This window comes from Alexandromys fortis, unplaced genomic scaffold (genome assembly GCF_014885135.2).
Source record: "Alexandromys fortis isolate MF-2015 unplaced genomic scaffold, M_Fortis_MF-2015_v1.1 scaffold_243, whole genome shotgun sequence".
Taxonomy (NCBI): domain Eukaryota; kingdom Metazoa; phylum Chordata; class Mammalia; order Rodentia; family Cricetidae; genus Alexandromys; species Alexandromys fortis.
The window spans coordinates 1,219,812-1,236,120 of record NW_026068121.1 but is presented as its reverse complement, the minus strand read 5'-3'; the positions used below and the strand labels follow the sequence as shown (position 1 = coordinate 1,236,120).

Below are 16,309 nucleotides of genomic sequence, written 5' to 3'. Positions count from 1 at the left end.
CAGGAATATAAACCAAGATGCTGAATGTAGGGGACTGGAACTGGGTGCCTCTGAGAAAGGGGAGGATGGTGGACCCCGAGCGTTATACAGGGTTTCTGAGGCGCTGAGTACCCTCACAAAGGGGTGCAGGCTGGGTGGGGCTGTGGTCCCAGACAGAGCTATGGGCCACCTGGGACTGTGAGCTTTGGCTGCTGTGATGGAGGGGTCTTTCAGGCCAGTCGCAGATCAGGAGCCTGAGACCTGTGAGGAGGGCCAGGAAGGTAGGGGTCGGGGACCCTACAGATGGTGATGAGTCTGGGTGGCCCTGGGGTAGGCAACCAGAGGCTTAGCTCTCCCCTGTCTGCTGCAGGCCCCCTGCGCTCCATGGTGGAGGATCTGCAGTCTGAGGAGTCGGATGAGGATGACTCGTCGTCAGGAGAGGAGACCACTGTCAAGGCCAATCCAGGCCGAGAGTCCAGGTGAGGGGTCTGGGTGGTGCAGAAGCTGTCTGAGTGTTGGTCTTCACTGTCAGGACAGGTTGGGGGACTCTGGAGCTGGCCAGGCTGTCCTTTTGATCATGGCATGCACCACCCTGGCTTAAGGTTAGCTGTCTGCGGAAGAACTGGGCATAGCAGAGGTGTGCTGGAGAGTGGGAGGCATGGGGTCCCGGGTGAGCCAGCATTAAGGCAGCCTTCCTCCATGGTGAGCGTGTCCTTACTTAGAGACAGAGCAGCGTAACCCTCCCCTGTGGTAAGTGTGGCCTTACCCAGGTAAGTCAGGGTTAAGGCAACCTTTCCTCGCTCCTAGTAAGCATGTCCTTACACTGGGTCCCTAGAATGGGAGATCTGCCTGGGGTCTCCTTTTCAGGCCTCCAACAGGCTGAGCACTAGGCTGTGACAGGCAGAACTGGGCATGCTGCTTAGGTTAGTATATCTAACGGTTTACTGTGGAGAGTCCCAGAAACTTTGGCCATAGCTCCTTCCGCATCATCTATGGCTATAGCTTTTGCATATCTACAGTGAGCCACCCGCGCAGCACCCTACACCCAAGAACCATGAGATTCAAGCCTAGCTCCCACAAGGATCTGGCCTCTGCTCACAGAGAGGACTTGACCCTAGGAGAAAAGGGGGAAGCAGGTTCTTGAGAGTCCACAGGCAGTCCCCTCCAAAGGGGCCATAGTTACCCTGTAGGGACATTATCTTCAGGGTCTTTGTGAAGGCCTTGGGTGGGAGCCTGCTAGCCAGCAGAGCTGGAATTGTCCCTGTTGTTAGGAAAGGGTCGCACACAAGGATGCCTTGCTCCCTAAAGAGATCTGAGGCCCAGCATCCCCAGGTGCCACCTGTTGAGCACAGAAAGAGGCTGAAGTAAGGGGAGCCTGAGGCTGTGGTTGCTTGGTAACAGCCTGGCCTGGAGCCCCACTTGTGGCCTTAGAGCAGAACCAACTGACTGGGAGCTGAGGGAGGAAATGCTGTCCTGGTGATGGTTCAGTGGGTAAAATCACTTGCCACCAGGCCTGAGGACCTGGGTTTGAGCCCAGAGCCCACATGGTGCAAGGACTAATGCTGGGCTTGTTGGAACCAAAGTGTGCTGTTGAGTGTGCCAGGAGACGACTGGCACACTGTGCTTGCCCGGGGTCCCTCAGGAACTTCTTGCATACCCTGTTACTGAGAGGATGGAAGCAGGAGTGGGCTGAGAGTGTATCTAATCAGTGAGTGACGACCGGACATGTTCTAGTCAGGGCACCATGTGATTCAGTACTACTGCCTGCTGTGGGCTAAGATACCTGTCACTTGGGTACTCAGATCAGACATCATTTTGTGTGATATCTGCACAGACTGCTTTTCTGGAGGGGTTACAGCAGGGCTGCAGCAGGGGCTAAGACTTGCCCCTAGGGTCTCTGGCCCTCAGCACACACCCCTGCTAAGGACAGCGACCAGCAGAGCTGGTCACTAAAGTGTTCAAGGTCAGCATGGGGTCTTCTGCAGCTAGGGGCAGGTCAGACAGCTCTGGAGCTCAGTCAGGGGTGAAGGCAGGGCAGTGTGAACATGGGGCACTCCATTCCCACCAGTGTAGTGTAGCATGAGTCAGCTCTGACAGCACCCTGCCTTCTCTTTAGGCTGAGCTTCAGCGACAGTGAAAGTGACAATAGTGCTGACTCCTGCCTGCCTGGCCGCGAGCCCCCGCACCCGCAGAAGCCACCTCCTCCCAGCAGCAAGGTGAGTGGGGTCAGGCTCTGAGCCGGGCCCTATGGTTATCCTGGGAGAGTTGGGGGGTCGTGCTAGAGCTTACAGGTCTGGGGTCCCCACAGGTTTCTGGCCGGAGGAGCCCCGAGCCCTGCAGCAAACCTGAAAAGATTCTGAAGAAGGCTACCTATGATAAGGTGGGCGTGTCTGGGCCTGTGAGGATGGGGGCGGGTGGGGCCTGGAGCTGTACTGTGCCTGAGTGACCACAGCCCATTGACAATACTTCTCCCCAGGCTTACACAGACGAGCTGGTGGAGCTGCACCGGAGGCTGATGGCTCTGCGTGAGCGCAATGTGCTGCAGCAGGTACTGCGCCTTCCCCTCCCGGGCCTGGGCATGGGGCACCCAGCTCTGTCCTCTGAGTCCACCAAACCCACCTTACAGATTGTCAACCTGATTGAGGAGACTGGTCACTTCAACGTCACCAACACCACCTTCGACTTTGACCTTTTCTCCTTGGACGAGAGCACCGTTCGCAAGCTGCAGAGCTGCCTGGAGGCCGTGGCCACATGACCCCGGCCACCACTGTGGAGCCACGGTGGGCATGGGCACGGGAGGGGCTGGGCATGAGGGCTGGCCCGCCATGACTCCCGCTCCCGGTACCACCCCCAGCTCACCATGGTGCCCTGGTACCCCTCAGTGGTTGGTGTTAAAGGGGCTGTGGGCCACACTTCCACAGGAGGGGGTGACACAGGACACATGTGGCTTGCAGCCCCTTGTTTATTCTGCCAGTTATCCACTGTGGGTGGGGCTGAGTGGCAGGTTATTGCCTGAGCCTCTCTTGAGTGGCCAGGATGACCACAGTCTTCCATGCAGTTCACAGACCTCCCTCTGTGGCCTGCCTCCTAGACTCGAGGGTCTGTCAGCATGGCCAGGGCTGCCTGGCAGGCCCCGTGCCTGGTGTCCTGCCATGCAGCCTTGTGTATTGTGTGTGCTCCAAGTGTGTCTAGCAGCTGGGGAGGCTCATGCCACCCCCTGCTGGAGGCATGGAGGATCTCCCCTCTAGATCCCAGGATGCCACTGCCTCTCATGGCCCCAGGCCAGTGAACACTACGATGGGCACCAGTCTTGGGCTCCCAAGGGCCACCTCTGTAGCCATGTGCCAGCCAAGCACCCACAGTTCCAAGGCTGGCCGTGCTGGCACGCCTGGGCCACCATTTCCCATGGGCCACCTCCTCTGTTCTCTCGCTGATCAAGTCTTTGAACTTTGAAAACGAGCTTTTGCCAAATATGATAGGATGGTGTGTGCGAGGCGGGCCCAGCCCCAGACTGCCTCTGTCCCCAGCCAGATGGCCTCTGTCTCCACAGTGGGCCTTGAGAGGCTTTGGGCTTATGCCCTATAAACTGCCGAGGGCCGGGCCAGCCCCTTTCCCATGCCTGAGCCTGGAGTACCACCCCAACCCCAAGTCCAATTGTTGTCAGTGTTCGTGCCCCAAGGTGTTTGAAAGTGGCCAGAGCCCAAGCTGGCTCACAGTTGCCTCTCTGATGTTGCTTCCTCCCCAATGTGGGTTCACCCCTGGAGGCCTGGCCTCCCAGTTCCCTCTCCCTGTCAGGAACACCCCAGCCTCTAAGGCTTCCCTTACCCCCAGGAAAAGGAGAGGCCCCCCACCCCCACCCCAGCCCCTTTCTGACTCCCTCCAGCTGAGGAGGCAGGGCTTGGGTCCACATCTCTTCCCAGACAGGCCGACAATACTCTCCACCAGGCGTTCTGCAGCCTCCAAGCCTTTGGTCAGAAGGCCCTGGCATCGTGGCAGCTGTCGGCATCCACAGGGAATGTGCCAGGGTCACAAACAGCCTCAGCCCAGGGTACCGTTCTTCCTCTTGCGGTCACCAGTGGCCCAGCCCTCTTGATACCCTGGGCCTCAGTGTCCAGCCCTTCCAGATGCTTCCGGGGCCCTCCTGGAAGCACCCACCCATCTCAGTTACCTCCTCTGGCCAGAAGGCCACACCACTGTCCTCCAGAGCCACTCTGGGGCCCATACTGGCTGTCTGGAAGCCTAACGAAGCAGCTTGCACCCAGAGCCCTGAGGGCTCTAGGGACCGGTCCATAGGAAGGGGTGGCACCAGGACCACCCCCATCCCGAGTCCCTGTGCTGCAGCCTCCTGAACCAGCTCACCACACTGGGTGCAAAGGTATTGGATACCTGTCCCTCCCCAGGGCTTCACAAGACATGTCTCCAGGAATAGACATGTCACCGGCCCAGACGAGCCCTGGACAGAGGGACAAAGAGAGCCGTATTTGTAATGAGCTGCAGGGCTGTTTGTCCCGCATTTTAAACTTTTTGTTAAATTGTGAAATTATGGAGGAGTTTTATAGAAAATAAAGTGAGATGGGAGTAGTGGGTTGCCCACCTTTGATTCAGTCACACTGGAAAGAGCCACACCAGGAGCCTGGGGGGAGGCAGTTGTGCTCTTCCCTTGGGAACAGGTATTGAGGGCTGGTTACAGACATAGCTTGGGGTTGCAGAGGGGTGGGTGGGTCGACAGAAGGGTGAAGATGGGAAGGAGGGGGTGGAGTGGAAAGAGGGCACCTTTTGCAGGGACCCCCAAGTTCCTGCACCTTGTAGAGCCTTGAACCTCTGGTGTCACCCTCACAGGACCTACTTTCACAGACTTTGGATATGGGTGGCATACAGAAACCCAAATCCTTGGCCACCATGCCCATAGGGCAGCCACCTCTTGAGTCCTGTTAGCAGGTAGTAGTAGCTGGGGATTCATGCTCAGCAGTGAAAATGGACTCTTCTCTGGCCTCTAGGGCTTGACACTTCCTTCCCAAACCACTTTGCTTATCAGGTACAGCTCGCTAGACATGGTTCCAGAAAGCTGTTGTTGTGGGAACTGTCAGACGAGTGTTCACTTATGTTTGCTGTCTACACCAGGTGGCAGGGGCCCTGCAGAGAGATCCATGGGCAATTCAAAAAATCTGAGAGCTGGGAGACATTGAAAAAAAAATCACTGTATAAGCTTGGGAACCTGGGTTCCATTTCAGAATCCACAGTCCATGTGTAATGAAGTGTGTGTGTGTTGGGAAGTGATTGGGAAGTGCTGGTGTGGGCCAGAGGACAGCTAGAGCTGCAGATCCTTGTGAGCTGTGTGGTGTGATTGTGGGAGGGCAGCAGGCACTCGTCAGCACTGAGCCCTCTCCACCCCATCCCCAAACAAGGCAGCAAAAGGGGGCTCTCTAGAGCTCACGGACAGCCAGTGAGTTCAGTGAGAGACCCTGTTGTATTTAAAAAGATGAGAACAGTTCCCAAATGAGAACAAAGGTTTGCTGTCTGGTCTCCACAAGCATACATGTGCACTGTTTTTATTAAAGACATGTATGCACATAAAGTTTGAATTTACTAAATTTGGACTTAGCCAAGTTTGTTGGGAATCTGGATCACTGAATAATACTGTCTGTGGCTATAACAAATGACCTGAGACTAGGTAATTTGTAAATAAGAAAAGATTTGTGTGGCTTGCAGTTCCGAAAGTGAGTTCCAGTCAGGCTGCTACATCAGCTTGGCTTCTGGCGAAGTCTTTATGTACGTTCCGTGAGTGCCTGAAGAGTTGGTGTGCACATGAAGAGATAGGGCTGTGCACCCAGAATCCCCCAACCTCCCAACAGCCATGGAGAGCCAAGCTCTGTGAGAGTGCTGCTGAGGGCAGGCCATGTTCCAACTGCAGCCTCGCCCTCTTCACACTCCAGTCATTTTTTGTTACAGTGGTTTTGTTTTGAGACAGTGTTGTGTGGCCCAGGCTAGCCTTGAGCTCCTAGTCCTCCTGCCTCTCCCTCCTGAATGCTGGGCTGGCAGGTGTGCACCCCACACTGGTCTGTATGGTACTGAGGATGAGAGCCCAGGGCTCTGCACTAAATGAGCACTTTGCCCTGCACTCAGCAGCAGCCTGTGGTAGTGCTTACTCAGCTAACGTCCCAGTGGTGGTGATATCCCTTGAGGGATCATTGATGTTCTCATGTGAACATGACTGCTGTCCTGGAGGCCAACCCGTCCCCTGAGCTCAACATATTCTTTCTCATGTGTGTTCTTGCCAGTGTCCCCTACCTTATGACACAGCTACAGGACTATACCAAAGCCTCGCCTTGAAACTTTACCACGAACCACTAGTCTGTCTCACACAGAGGTGTCCCTTCCTACTAATGCTGGTCTGGACTGCCAGCATTGTCTAGATCATCATCTCCACCTCCAGACAGGTACAAGAACTACCCATACTCAGGGTTTTGGTTTTTTTTTTTTTTTTTTTTGAGGATGAAGTCAGGCTGGGAGCCAGAAACCCGAACCGTGCACTTTGTTACAACTTTCTGGGTAATGCGGATTCACTCCAGATGGGGTCCCCATGACGGACCAAAGACATCAGCTAGCTTAGAGAGTCAGGGAGATTGATACTTGGAACTGTCACCATGAGCCCACTCCAGCATGGGTGCCCATTTCAAGCTGTCTCTGCTGACTCCCAGGCCTCAGGAAACTTGTTTCTTCCAGAACCTTCTGGGTGTCATTTCTTCCTACATTTTAATGAGACTGACAGGACACCAGGAGATGCGTTCCATTTCCTCCGTTGTAAATGTGTGTGTGCTCGCAGGCTGCCCCAGCTCATAGGAAGTTCCCTGAGGTCCTAAGCTCCTATCAGAACGTGTTCAGCCACATGTCCCAGGGCTACTTCAGCACATGCTGTCTTGAACACGTCACAGGCAGAGGCCAGTCTAGTCTACATAGTGAATTCTAGGACATTCAGGACTACACAGAAACCCTGCCTTGGAAACACAAAAACTGAAGAGTTGAAGCGCATTAATGTAGTTTGAGGTGTTGAGAGCATGGGTAGGGGTGGGCAGTCCCTCCCAGCTGGTTCTGATGAAGACAGCACAAGATCTCCTAAGTCTGCCCATAAGCGTCATGCCCAAGGGCTGCTGTCAGGTCCCTTTACCAGAGTTGCAGCAGCTGGAAGTATTTGCACTGTAACTGTAGGTCTCAGAAATTCCTCAACTTCTCATTTAGTATAGTGTATAAGTGGATTAGAAGCAGCTCAGTAGTTAGGAGCGTTTGCTGCTCTTACAGAGGACCCACATTCAGTTCCCAGCACCCATATGGCAGCTCACAACACTATAACTCAAGCTCCAGTCTAGAATCCCCAGTGAGGGGTTGGGGGTGTGGTCAGGGTGGAGTCCCACCTAGAATACCCCAGTGAAGGGCTGGAGGCCTGACTGAAAACTATCCTGGTGTAAGGGCCTGGGCACCAGACTATGGCCAAGAGAAAAAAGTGTAGTTTTCAAAGTAAAAATAAAGTCTAGGGTGGGAGCCATTTCAGTTTGGGAGTTTTGCTTGAGGTGTCAACATGATCCCTGGGTCAGAGGTCACTACAATTTAGGATCTTACCCAGGCATCTGAGGGGCCTCGGCCCTGCTGAGCAACTGGGCAGTGTCCTGGACCTCCACCCACTTCACGTCAGTCACGACAGCTAGATGTCACCCAGTGTCCCTTGACAAAATCACCCCTGGGTGAGAGTCACCTCTTAAGTGAACACATTTAATTTTTACAATTGATCCCAACTCTAGAGGGCAGGATATGCCTTCTGCCCAGGTCCTCACCCAGAGCACTTCCCCCACTGTAGAAATTGTCCTTTAATAGGCAGAATGAAAACCACGAACTACCAGCACCTGAGTGAAGACGGGCTGCACGGGGCTGCTAGGTGCTTATCTCGTAGAACTTCTGGATGTCTTCCTGGTATATCTTCGTCACAATGGTCCTGTTCAGTTTGGACATGGGCCCTGTGACAAAAGCAAGGCTGTGAGAGTCTCCTCGTATTCTACCCCAGGAGTTCACAGACGCCTGAGCCATGTGCATGTTAGGGGTGCATGGGAACGGGGGTTGGGAGAGAACTGGAGAGTAGAAACCCACTTTAAGGTACCTCGTGAGTCCTTTCCTTCAGTCATGGGCCAGTGGTTAAAACGGGCATAGAGATGCCACCCCAGGGACCCAGGATCCAAACAGCCTTGTACAGTATTTTGTGGGCCCAGCCCCAAATCCTCCAACACTCAGATGCTGCCTCTGCACCCCCCCCCCAAAAAAGTCAGGAATTATGTCTGGAGTTGACCCATCTTCATCTGTGATGAAAGTGTTGGGATTGGGATCAGCACACTGCATTTTGTACAAGCAGGGATTGGGTGTTGGAGGTGTTTTTAAAGGTTTATATTACACTATGTGTTCCTGTGTGTGTGCATATGGAGGCCACAAGTGGGCGTCAGATCCCTAGAGTTGGGGTTAGCAGGTGGTTGTGAGCTGCCCAGTGTGTGTGTGGCCACTGGAAACAAAACTTGGATCTTCTACAAGAGCAGCAGATCCTTTTAACCTCTGAGCTCACCCGGCCCAGGGGGCGTCAGATGTGGAAGTGTGTACTCACCCGGCCCAGGGGGCATCAGATGTTGTGCTTCATCACTCTCAGAGGGGCTCTCGCTCAACCCTGAGCTAAGCTGCTTGGCAGCGAACCCCAGGGATCCTCCTGTCTCTGTCCCCACAGCACCCGTTTTTATGTGAGCCCATGTGGTCCTCATGCACCAGCTCCCTTAGCCCACCTAGCTAGCATCTCCTGAGAGCTCCCGATGGGTTTGGTTTGGTTTGGTTTTTTTCCCAAAGCAGAGTCTCACTATGTACTGGCTGTCCTAGAACTCACACTATAGACCAGGCTGGCTTTGAACTCACAGAGATCTGCCTGCCTCTGCCTCCTGAGTGCTAGGTTAAAGGTGTGTGCCTCTACTTCTAGCCCCACCCCCGGTTTTTGGAAATGGTCTCATTCTTTGACCTGGTGCTGACCAAGTAGGCAAAGATGATGGTTCAGGGAGGATCAGGGATTCTCCAGTCTCAGCCTCCCCAGCCCTGGGAGAGAAGTCAGTGGTTAGAGCACTGCTGCTCCTGCAGAGGACCTGGGTTCACTTCTCAGCACCCACATGGTACCTCACAACCACTGTGACTCCAGTCCCAGGGAATCTGACGCCCTTGTCTGGCCTCTGTGGGCACAGGACAGACATGGTAGTTCATTCATACATTCATACACATAAAAATAAAAGTAACCTTAAAGGTCAAACACCATGCTCTGGTTTGTTGTTTGCTTGTAAATGGCGTCTGGGGACTCAAATGAGTCTTCATGGTTGCACAGTCAGCACCCTTACAAACTGAGCCATCTCCCCAACCCCAGGGAGACAGGATCTCACTCTCACTCTACCCTGGGCAGCTCCTGAACTCTAGATTCTCCTGCCTGGCTCCCTCGTGCTCGGCTCATAGGTGTGTACCACTACACTTGTTTTAAATGTGTTTTGTTGGAAAAATCAGCTAAAGCCACATGACCACAGACCCTTCCCATACTCAGCGGAAGCCTGGGGCTGGGAGGCCGAGTGGGCCCATGACCCACCCATGCCTGCCGTTCACTCACCGAGCTCCCCACCGCCAACAGAGAAATCGCTGTCTAGAATGACCCACTTAATGATCTTGGCGCCCTCCGAGGGTGCCTCCGCATTCACGTCCTGGATGCCCTGGTTGATGAACTCTGTGACCAAGGGGTCACGGTTTTCTAGGACATCTGTCAACCATGTGGACCGGCTCCGCAGCTTCCGGCAGCAGGCCACGGCCTCACTGGTCAGGGCGCCCCGAGCCTCTCCAGTCTCCGGATTGATCTGACACTGCGGAGGCAGGCGGGCAGAGTTGGTGTTCTGTGAGCATCCTTCCGGGCCCATTCCCATGGTACGCACGTCCTTCAGGCTGCAGTGGCCAGTGTATCAGAAAGTCCCGCCAAACCCACTAGGAAGGGGCAGAGCATGCAGCTCAGAGGCCATTCAAGCCTATAGAGGCATCTGGGAGTCCTCGCCTTCCACCATGTGTGTCCTGGAGATGGAACTCAAGTCATCAGGCTTGGCACTGAGACAGCTCTCCAGTGCAGCCCACCTTCCCCTCTGCCTGGCTGTGGTTGATATCCTCAACTTGGTACCTTGATGCCAATGGCCCTATGTTCATGCTTTGAGGGACACTGGTCTACAGGGAATATTTTTTATGCTCTGAGGCACTCTGCACCTCTCCACAGAACCCACAGCCGGAGCTGGGGTGTGACTCCACAGGAAAGCTGACAGAGGGTAAATGTTCAGTGTTGACAGAACAGGGTCTGCAGTCACCACGACAACACACCCCTGGAGTGTGTCTGGGTTTCCAGCATAACGGAGAATATGGGCAGGGGTCCCTGGGGGGAGCAGGGCTGAGAGGTGACTCAGTGGGTGAAGGCCCTGCTAGGCCAAGGCAGTGGGTTCCATCTCTGGGACTGTGTACAGGTGGGAGGAGAGGATGCAGTCCACACAGGTGTTGTGGTACATGAACACAGACACTCAATAAAAAAAAAATTAAAAATTAAGCCAGACGATGGTGGTGCATACCTTTAATCCCAGCACTCAGGAGGCAGAGGCAGGCGAATCTCTGTGTTCAAGGCCAGCCTGGTCTACAGAGTGAGTTCCAGGACAGCTTGAGCTACACAGAGAAACCCTGTCTTGAAAACTAAAGCCAAAACAAAATGTGTGTGTGTGTGTGTGTGTGTGTGTGTGAAATTCAGAGAGTATCAGTGCATTCCTCTGGCACTGTCCTTTTTTGGTTTGAGGCATGGTCTCTCGTTGGCCTGTAGGCTCGCCGGTGTCCCCAGCACTGGGACCATACAGTGTGCTCCAGCGTGCCCAGGCTCCGGTACTCACTTTATGGACCGTCTCCCCTTGCCCTTCAATGGCTCTAGTTAGGTATTTAGTCACAGAGACAACAGCCACTAAAACGGTGACTGAGGAGCTGAATGACTCCCATCCAGCCCATCTCATTCGGTACTGTCAGGGCCTTGCTCTGGGGGAGCCGCTGGGTACCTTTAACGTGAGGAGGGCGCACAGGTATGGGGCATCCTGGCCCACCAGCATCACGTAGCGCACGATGGGGATGCGCGTCTTCACTCGCTCCTCAATGGGACTCGGGTTGACCATTTCGCCTGAACTCAGCGTGATTATATCTGTGGCAGGAACGAGAAGCGTTTGTCTCTGAAAAGGCACATCGAGTGGTTTCTTGGGGCTGCGTGGGGTACATCCCCCGACATCCCCTCCTGGAGGGAGTGGGGCCAGCTCTTCTTCCTTGTGTCATATGCAGCCTGCACCTCAGTGCCACGTTCCTCACCGTTGCTGTTCCCCATGACATAGAGGAACTTGTCAACGTCCAAGAAGCCCAGGTTGTTTGTGTGTAGCCAGCCCTGGTTGTCCATCTTCTTCTCCGTGCTTGCCTTGTCATTGAGGTACCCCATGAAGATGTGGCGGCCCCACAGACACAACTTTCCGATGCCTTCGCGGTTCTCTTTTTCCACCTTTGTGTGACAGTTGGGCAGTGCCTTCCCACAGCTGTGGGCGTGGAGGGGATAGCAGGGATGGCATGCTCCCCACCAGGACATGATACCCCTAGGGCCTCCCCTGTCTCCTCCTCTCCTACCCCTTTACTGTCTCTCAGTCAAAACAAAACAGTGCAGAAAAAAATGAAATAATTAAGGTTAAGGTGCCAACGTGCAGTCAGGACATACAACCAAATGTCCCCCTGCCTCCTCAGGATCAGACCGAGGCCCGACAGGCTGGTCATCCACATCTCTCCACTGGGCGCATCCTAAACAACCAATCAGAATGGGTTTGCTGTTTTAGCATTCAGCCCAAAGCTGGATGTGATGACACCTGCCTGTCGTCACAGTGCTTAGGAAGTTGAAGCAGTAAAGTTTACTGTGTGAGACTAACCATAGCTGTGCAGGAAGATCCTGTCTCAGAAAACAAAATGCAACAAAGCCAGGGAAGGGGTAGGGGTTGGTGGTGCACGCCTTCTATCTTAGGACTTAGAGACAGAGGAAGGCAGATCTCTGAGTTCGAGGACAGCCTGGTCTACAGAGTGAGTTCCAGGACAGGCTCCAAAGCTACACAGAGAAACCCTTCAAAACTGCTGTGTCTCTCCTCAAGCACAACCCGAAGCAATGTGGAGAGAGGCCCCATCTCCCAGTCTGTTGCCAGGCTTGCTCTGAGGGAGGTTGCCCTTCGTGTGTGGGTGCCCAGCACCTGCTTGGTACTCAGAGGGACCTGGATTCCACCTCCTCTCACCTCTGCCCCTCGCCGCAGAGAGAAACATCCAGGAGAAAGGTGAAGGGAAGCTTCGCCCACGGGACGCAGCAGTCCCTTGCTCAGGGGTAGCCTGGATCCCGGGGACCCCTGACCAGCTGCTGTCCCGAGGGATGGGGAGGAGACAGAGCCTCCCACCCGACCCACCTCAGGAGTCGGAAAGCCTGGTGGCTGGACAGAGTGTGCAGTCCACTGCTCTCGGTCAAGCCGTACAGCTGAAAGATGGGGATGTTCAGGCTGAGGAAGAAGTCCACCGTGGCCCTCGGCAGACCCAGACCCAGGTTCAGGAACTGCTGGCAATGGTTGAGACCCAGGAACTTCCTGGCAGGGTCGAAGGTCAGCCTCTTGGCCAGGCCGAAGCACAGTGGCTGGTGGATCTGCCTTTAGAAGCAGAGCCATGGCCACAGTGTGATTGCTGCCCCGCCCCCAGTCTCCGTCCTCCCTGCCCCCAGCGCCCACCGCACCCCTGCAGCCGCCTCCTGTGGGTGCTGAGTCCCACACGCATGGCCCAGCGGTCGATCTTCCTGCGGAAGGCAGTGGAGTCCAGATGTTTGGTCTTCAGGTTGTCCAGCATACGGTCCCACACCCACGGGATGCCGCAGAACGTGGTGGGCTGGACTTCGTGGAGCATCTCTGTTAGGAAGCCCTGGATGGGACAGGATGGGGCGCTGGGGGACCCCCACGCACACAAGGGTCATGAGGTGAGAAGCTTCAGCATGGGGGCCAGGATGGGCCAAGGACAGGGCAGGTGACAGGCAGCGCCAGGCCACAGAGGCCCCTGTCCCGAGTGAGGGAGAGAAGAAAAGGGCCAGAAACGGGGAGGACAGAGGCTGTACCAGCTCTTGTTAGTTCACCCCATGCTCATGCCTGCCTCAGCTGGCCCAGAGACAAAGGATCCTTAGCCCCCTTTCCTTTGCTGCCCTCACCCCCAGAGCTCACCGTGCCAGGGGCTCGTGGTGGTCCACTCCCCTTCCCTGCCTCCGATGAGGGGAAGTAGACTGTTCCAGCCACATAGATGGCCACCCACACATCCAAGATCTGGACCCCAGCATAGCAGAGCGGCAGGTAGCTCACAAGGACCTCCTGACCATCAGGCGGAGACTTGTACCCCAGGCTCTGAACGGTGGCTGCTGTGGTCCATGTGATCTGAAAGGCATTTCGCTAAGTCAGGCCTGGATCCTTAGTTCCAGAAGCCACCACGCTGGACCGGTCCTTCGGGTCCCTCGGGGAGCAGCACTCACGTTGTCGTGGCTGAGCATCATGACCTTTGGGGTCCCTATGGTGCCCTGGTTGTACACCAAAGCACAGCACTGGTTAGGCTTCTGTGAGTCGATGATTTGGTCCAGTTTTTCATCCGAGATGCCATCTGCGAGGTCCAGGAAGCCTTTCCACTGTAGAAAGGCTAGCCAATGGGCTTTGGGGGAGTCAAGGCTAGCCAGAGACCCACCCAGCCCAGCCACCTCAGCTCCATCTGTACCCTGGATATCAGTCAGGAAAAGGAAGGCCATTTGATAAATGTTCCAAAATAGAGGAACTACAAGAACGTAGTGCCAGACACGTAAGGACACACACTTAAAGAATCCCACTTGGGGTGGGGAAATTAAAAAAAAGAATCCCACTTTGGCTTCGCTGGACTCTCAATGTCACCCAGCACCAGGCTTGGCCTCTCTGGGCCTGTGGTTGGCTTTCCATCTCTGACGTCCCTGTCTGGGCATACCGAGTATAGATTGGGCTGTACTTCCTGGATGTCTTCTCTGTATTGTATGATGGCCTTGAGATGCTTCAGGTAGCCCTGGATCTGCAGGACACCATGGGGTCAACACCAGCAAAGGGGGGATGCCTGTAGCTCAGGCTGGACTCAAACTCATTATATAATGGAAAGTGACCTTGAAATCCTGATTGGTCTTACTACCACAGACGGTTTCCATGTTGCTGGGCATGGAAGCCAGAGCCTCATCCATGCCAGGTAAGTACTGTGCCCACCAAGCTCAGTCCCAGTGTTGAATGTATGTATGTGTGTGTGTGTGTGTGGTTCTTAAAATACATATTCTTTTTAGTTTTATCATATGTGCGTCTGCACTGCTCATGTACAAAGTGGAGGTCCAAAGGGGGCATCCAGAACTGGAGCTACAGTAGGTGGTCCTGAGCCCCTGTGTGGGTGATGAGAACCCAACCTGGGTCCTCTGCAGGTGCGGCCAGAGGAATGCTGCAAGTGCACCCGCTTCTGAGCCAGCTCGCAGGCCCCTGCCCCAGCAGGCCCCACTGCTGAGACACGCCACCAGCCCGGTTTCTTACCATTCGTTTCTGTTTCATTTCACTTATGACTCTGTGTGTGTGTGTGTGTGTGTGTGTGTGTGTGTGTGTGTGTGTGTACATGCACGAATGCGCATGCTCACACATGCAAGGCATTGCTGTTTTCCTCTATTGCTCTCCACCCATAGAATTTTTAAAATTTAGTTCTCTTACTGTGTGCATGATGCAGGCAGGCATGGTCATCCGGGGTCCCAGACCCCATGGACTGCCCCACAGAGTCCCAGATCTACATACCTGAGTGGAGGGGCACAAGCTCACTCAAGCATGTGGCTGGGGCAGGCCTGGCCTCTCTCCCCACTCCCTCTGCTTTGCTAGAAACCGTTAGATTGCATTGCTAAAGCTACGTGCCAAGGTCTGTTCCCTTACTTGCCCACTTTCTCCTTCTGTGACTGACTACCAAGGTCCAGCTATCAAAGTATGGAAGTACAGCAGTCAGAACCCCCCTTTGGCTTACTTAATTAACATGGACAATTAAAATTAAACACCTCTTCCTACCAGGGTTTCCTGTTTTACCTTTATAAACCTCAATTTTCCTATTGGGTCCTGTCCTTTGTCCTCTGGGACAAACACCCTGCCCCTCTCCCTGTTTCCTTCCTCTGCCTTCTCTTTGTCTCTCAGTTTTGGGTGTCTTATGCCGATACCTGTCCTTTCCCTGAGAGCACCCAGAGCCCCGTGCGCCCCAGGCTCTCACCTGGTTGACTTTCTGGAGCTGTTTGTCATTGTCCACCAGGATGATGTCCATCTCAGAGGCCTCGGCAATGACCTGGCAGGCTTTGGGTGAGTTGCTGCACAGGATACCCACAGAGATGCCGCTGGAAGCAGAATTCAGGGGCTGCAGACCTCGTGAGTGGGGGCTTTGGGGAACTGTGTGGTTCTTGGGGTCCTTCATGCCTCCTTGAAAGGTGGGGTTCAGGGTAACCCCTTTCAAAGCTTCCACTAATGTTCCACGTGAGCTCAGGGATGGCTCAGTGCTAGGATATTGAAAGAATATCTAGAGGCGGGGGCATGAATGTTGGGCTCCAGAGAGTGTATATGAGTTTGATGGGGGAGAAATTGTCTGGAAGGGAGAATGAGCAGACTAAGGGCTGTGTCAGTGACAAACCCTGTCAAGAACCGACTTCCACCTGGGCCAGGCTAAGTGCCCCTTACCCTGCCATGATGGCTCCAATGCTGGCAATCACCCACTCCGTGGAATTGAAGCCCATTATGCCCACACCATGGAAGCGTTCCAGGCCCACCTGAGAGAGGAGACACCTTTGAGAGACTCGGCTCAGCTATCCTCACCCTGACTTCACAGGAGTCTTTAGCTGGTAATCTCAGCCTCCTTCCCTGGACCATCCCTTCTCCAGCACCAGGTGCCACATAGTAGTAGTGCTAAGTGGGGCATTTCCACCACACTCTTCCGTACCCATCTGCCCACTGCCTGTTATCCTCAGTGCTATCCATCCACCACCCACCCACACATCCATCCATCTAACCACACCCACCCAACTACCCACCCACAGTCCATCCATCTAACCATCCACCCACCCAACTACCCACCCACACATCCATCCATCTAACCACCCACCCACCCAACTACCCACCCACACGTCCATCCATCTAACCACCCACCCAACTACCCA

General features: G+C 54.6%; 2 protein-coding genes across 2 annotated transcripts in view; one reads left to right on the top strand and one right to left on the bottom strand.

Annotated features, from left to right (window-relative positions):
- The window catches only part of Mllt1 (MLLT1 super elongation complex subunit), a 41,249-nt gene extending 36,689 nt beyond the window's left edge, over positions 1–4,560 (top strand). The window contains exons 8-13 of the mRNA XM_050125247.1: positions 350–458; positions 2,096–2,195; positions 2,288–2,359; positions 2,456–2,527; positions 2,606–2,759; positions 3,900–4,560. Of these exons, the coding sequence (XP_049981204.1) occupies positions 350–458; positions 2,096–2,195; positions 2,288–2,359; positions 2,456–2,527; positions 2,606–2,734 (482 nt within the window). The 3' untranslated portion in view covers positions 2,735–2,759; positions 3,900–4,560. The remainder of the gene's footprint in view (positions 1–349; positions 459–2,095; positions 2,196–2,287; positions 2,360–2,455; positions 2,528–2,605; positions 2,760–3,899) is intronic.
- A 120-nt stretch (positions 4,561–4,680) lies between these two features.
- The window catches only part of LOC126490355 (long-chain-fatty-acid--CoA ligase ACSBG2-like), a 14,798-nt gene continuing 3,169 nt past the window's right edge, over positions 4,681–16,309 (bottom strand). Inside the window, exons 3-13 of the mRNA XM_050125248.1 lie at positions 15,834–15,922; positions 15,376–15,496; positions 14,089–14,169; positions 13,613–13,762; positions 13,311–13,517; positions 12,836–13,017; positions 12,519–12,752; positions 11,401–11,618; positions 11,100–11,239; positions 9,644–9,890; positions 4,681–7,985 (exon numbers count right to left, since the gene is read on the bottom strand). Of these exons, the coding sequence (XP_049981205.1) occupies positions 7,903–7,985; positions 9,644–9,890; positions 11,100–11,239; positions 11,401–11,618; positions 12,519–12,752; positions 12,836–13,017; positions 13,311–13,517; positions 13,613–13,762; positions 14,089–14,169; positions 15,376–15,496; positions 15,834–15,922 (1,752 nt within the window). The 3' untranslated portion in view covers positions 4,681–7,902. The remainder of the gene's footprint in view (positions 7,986–9,643; positions 9,891–11,099; positions 11,240–11,400; positions 11,619–12,518; positions 12,753–12,835; positions 13,018–13,310; positions 13,518–13,612; positions 13,763–14,088; positions 14,170–15,375; positions 15,497–15,833; positions 15,923–16,309) is intronic.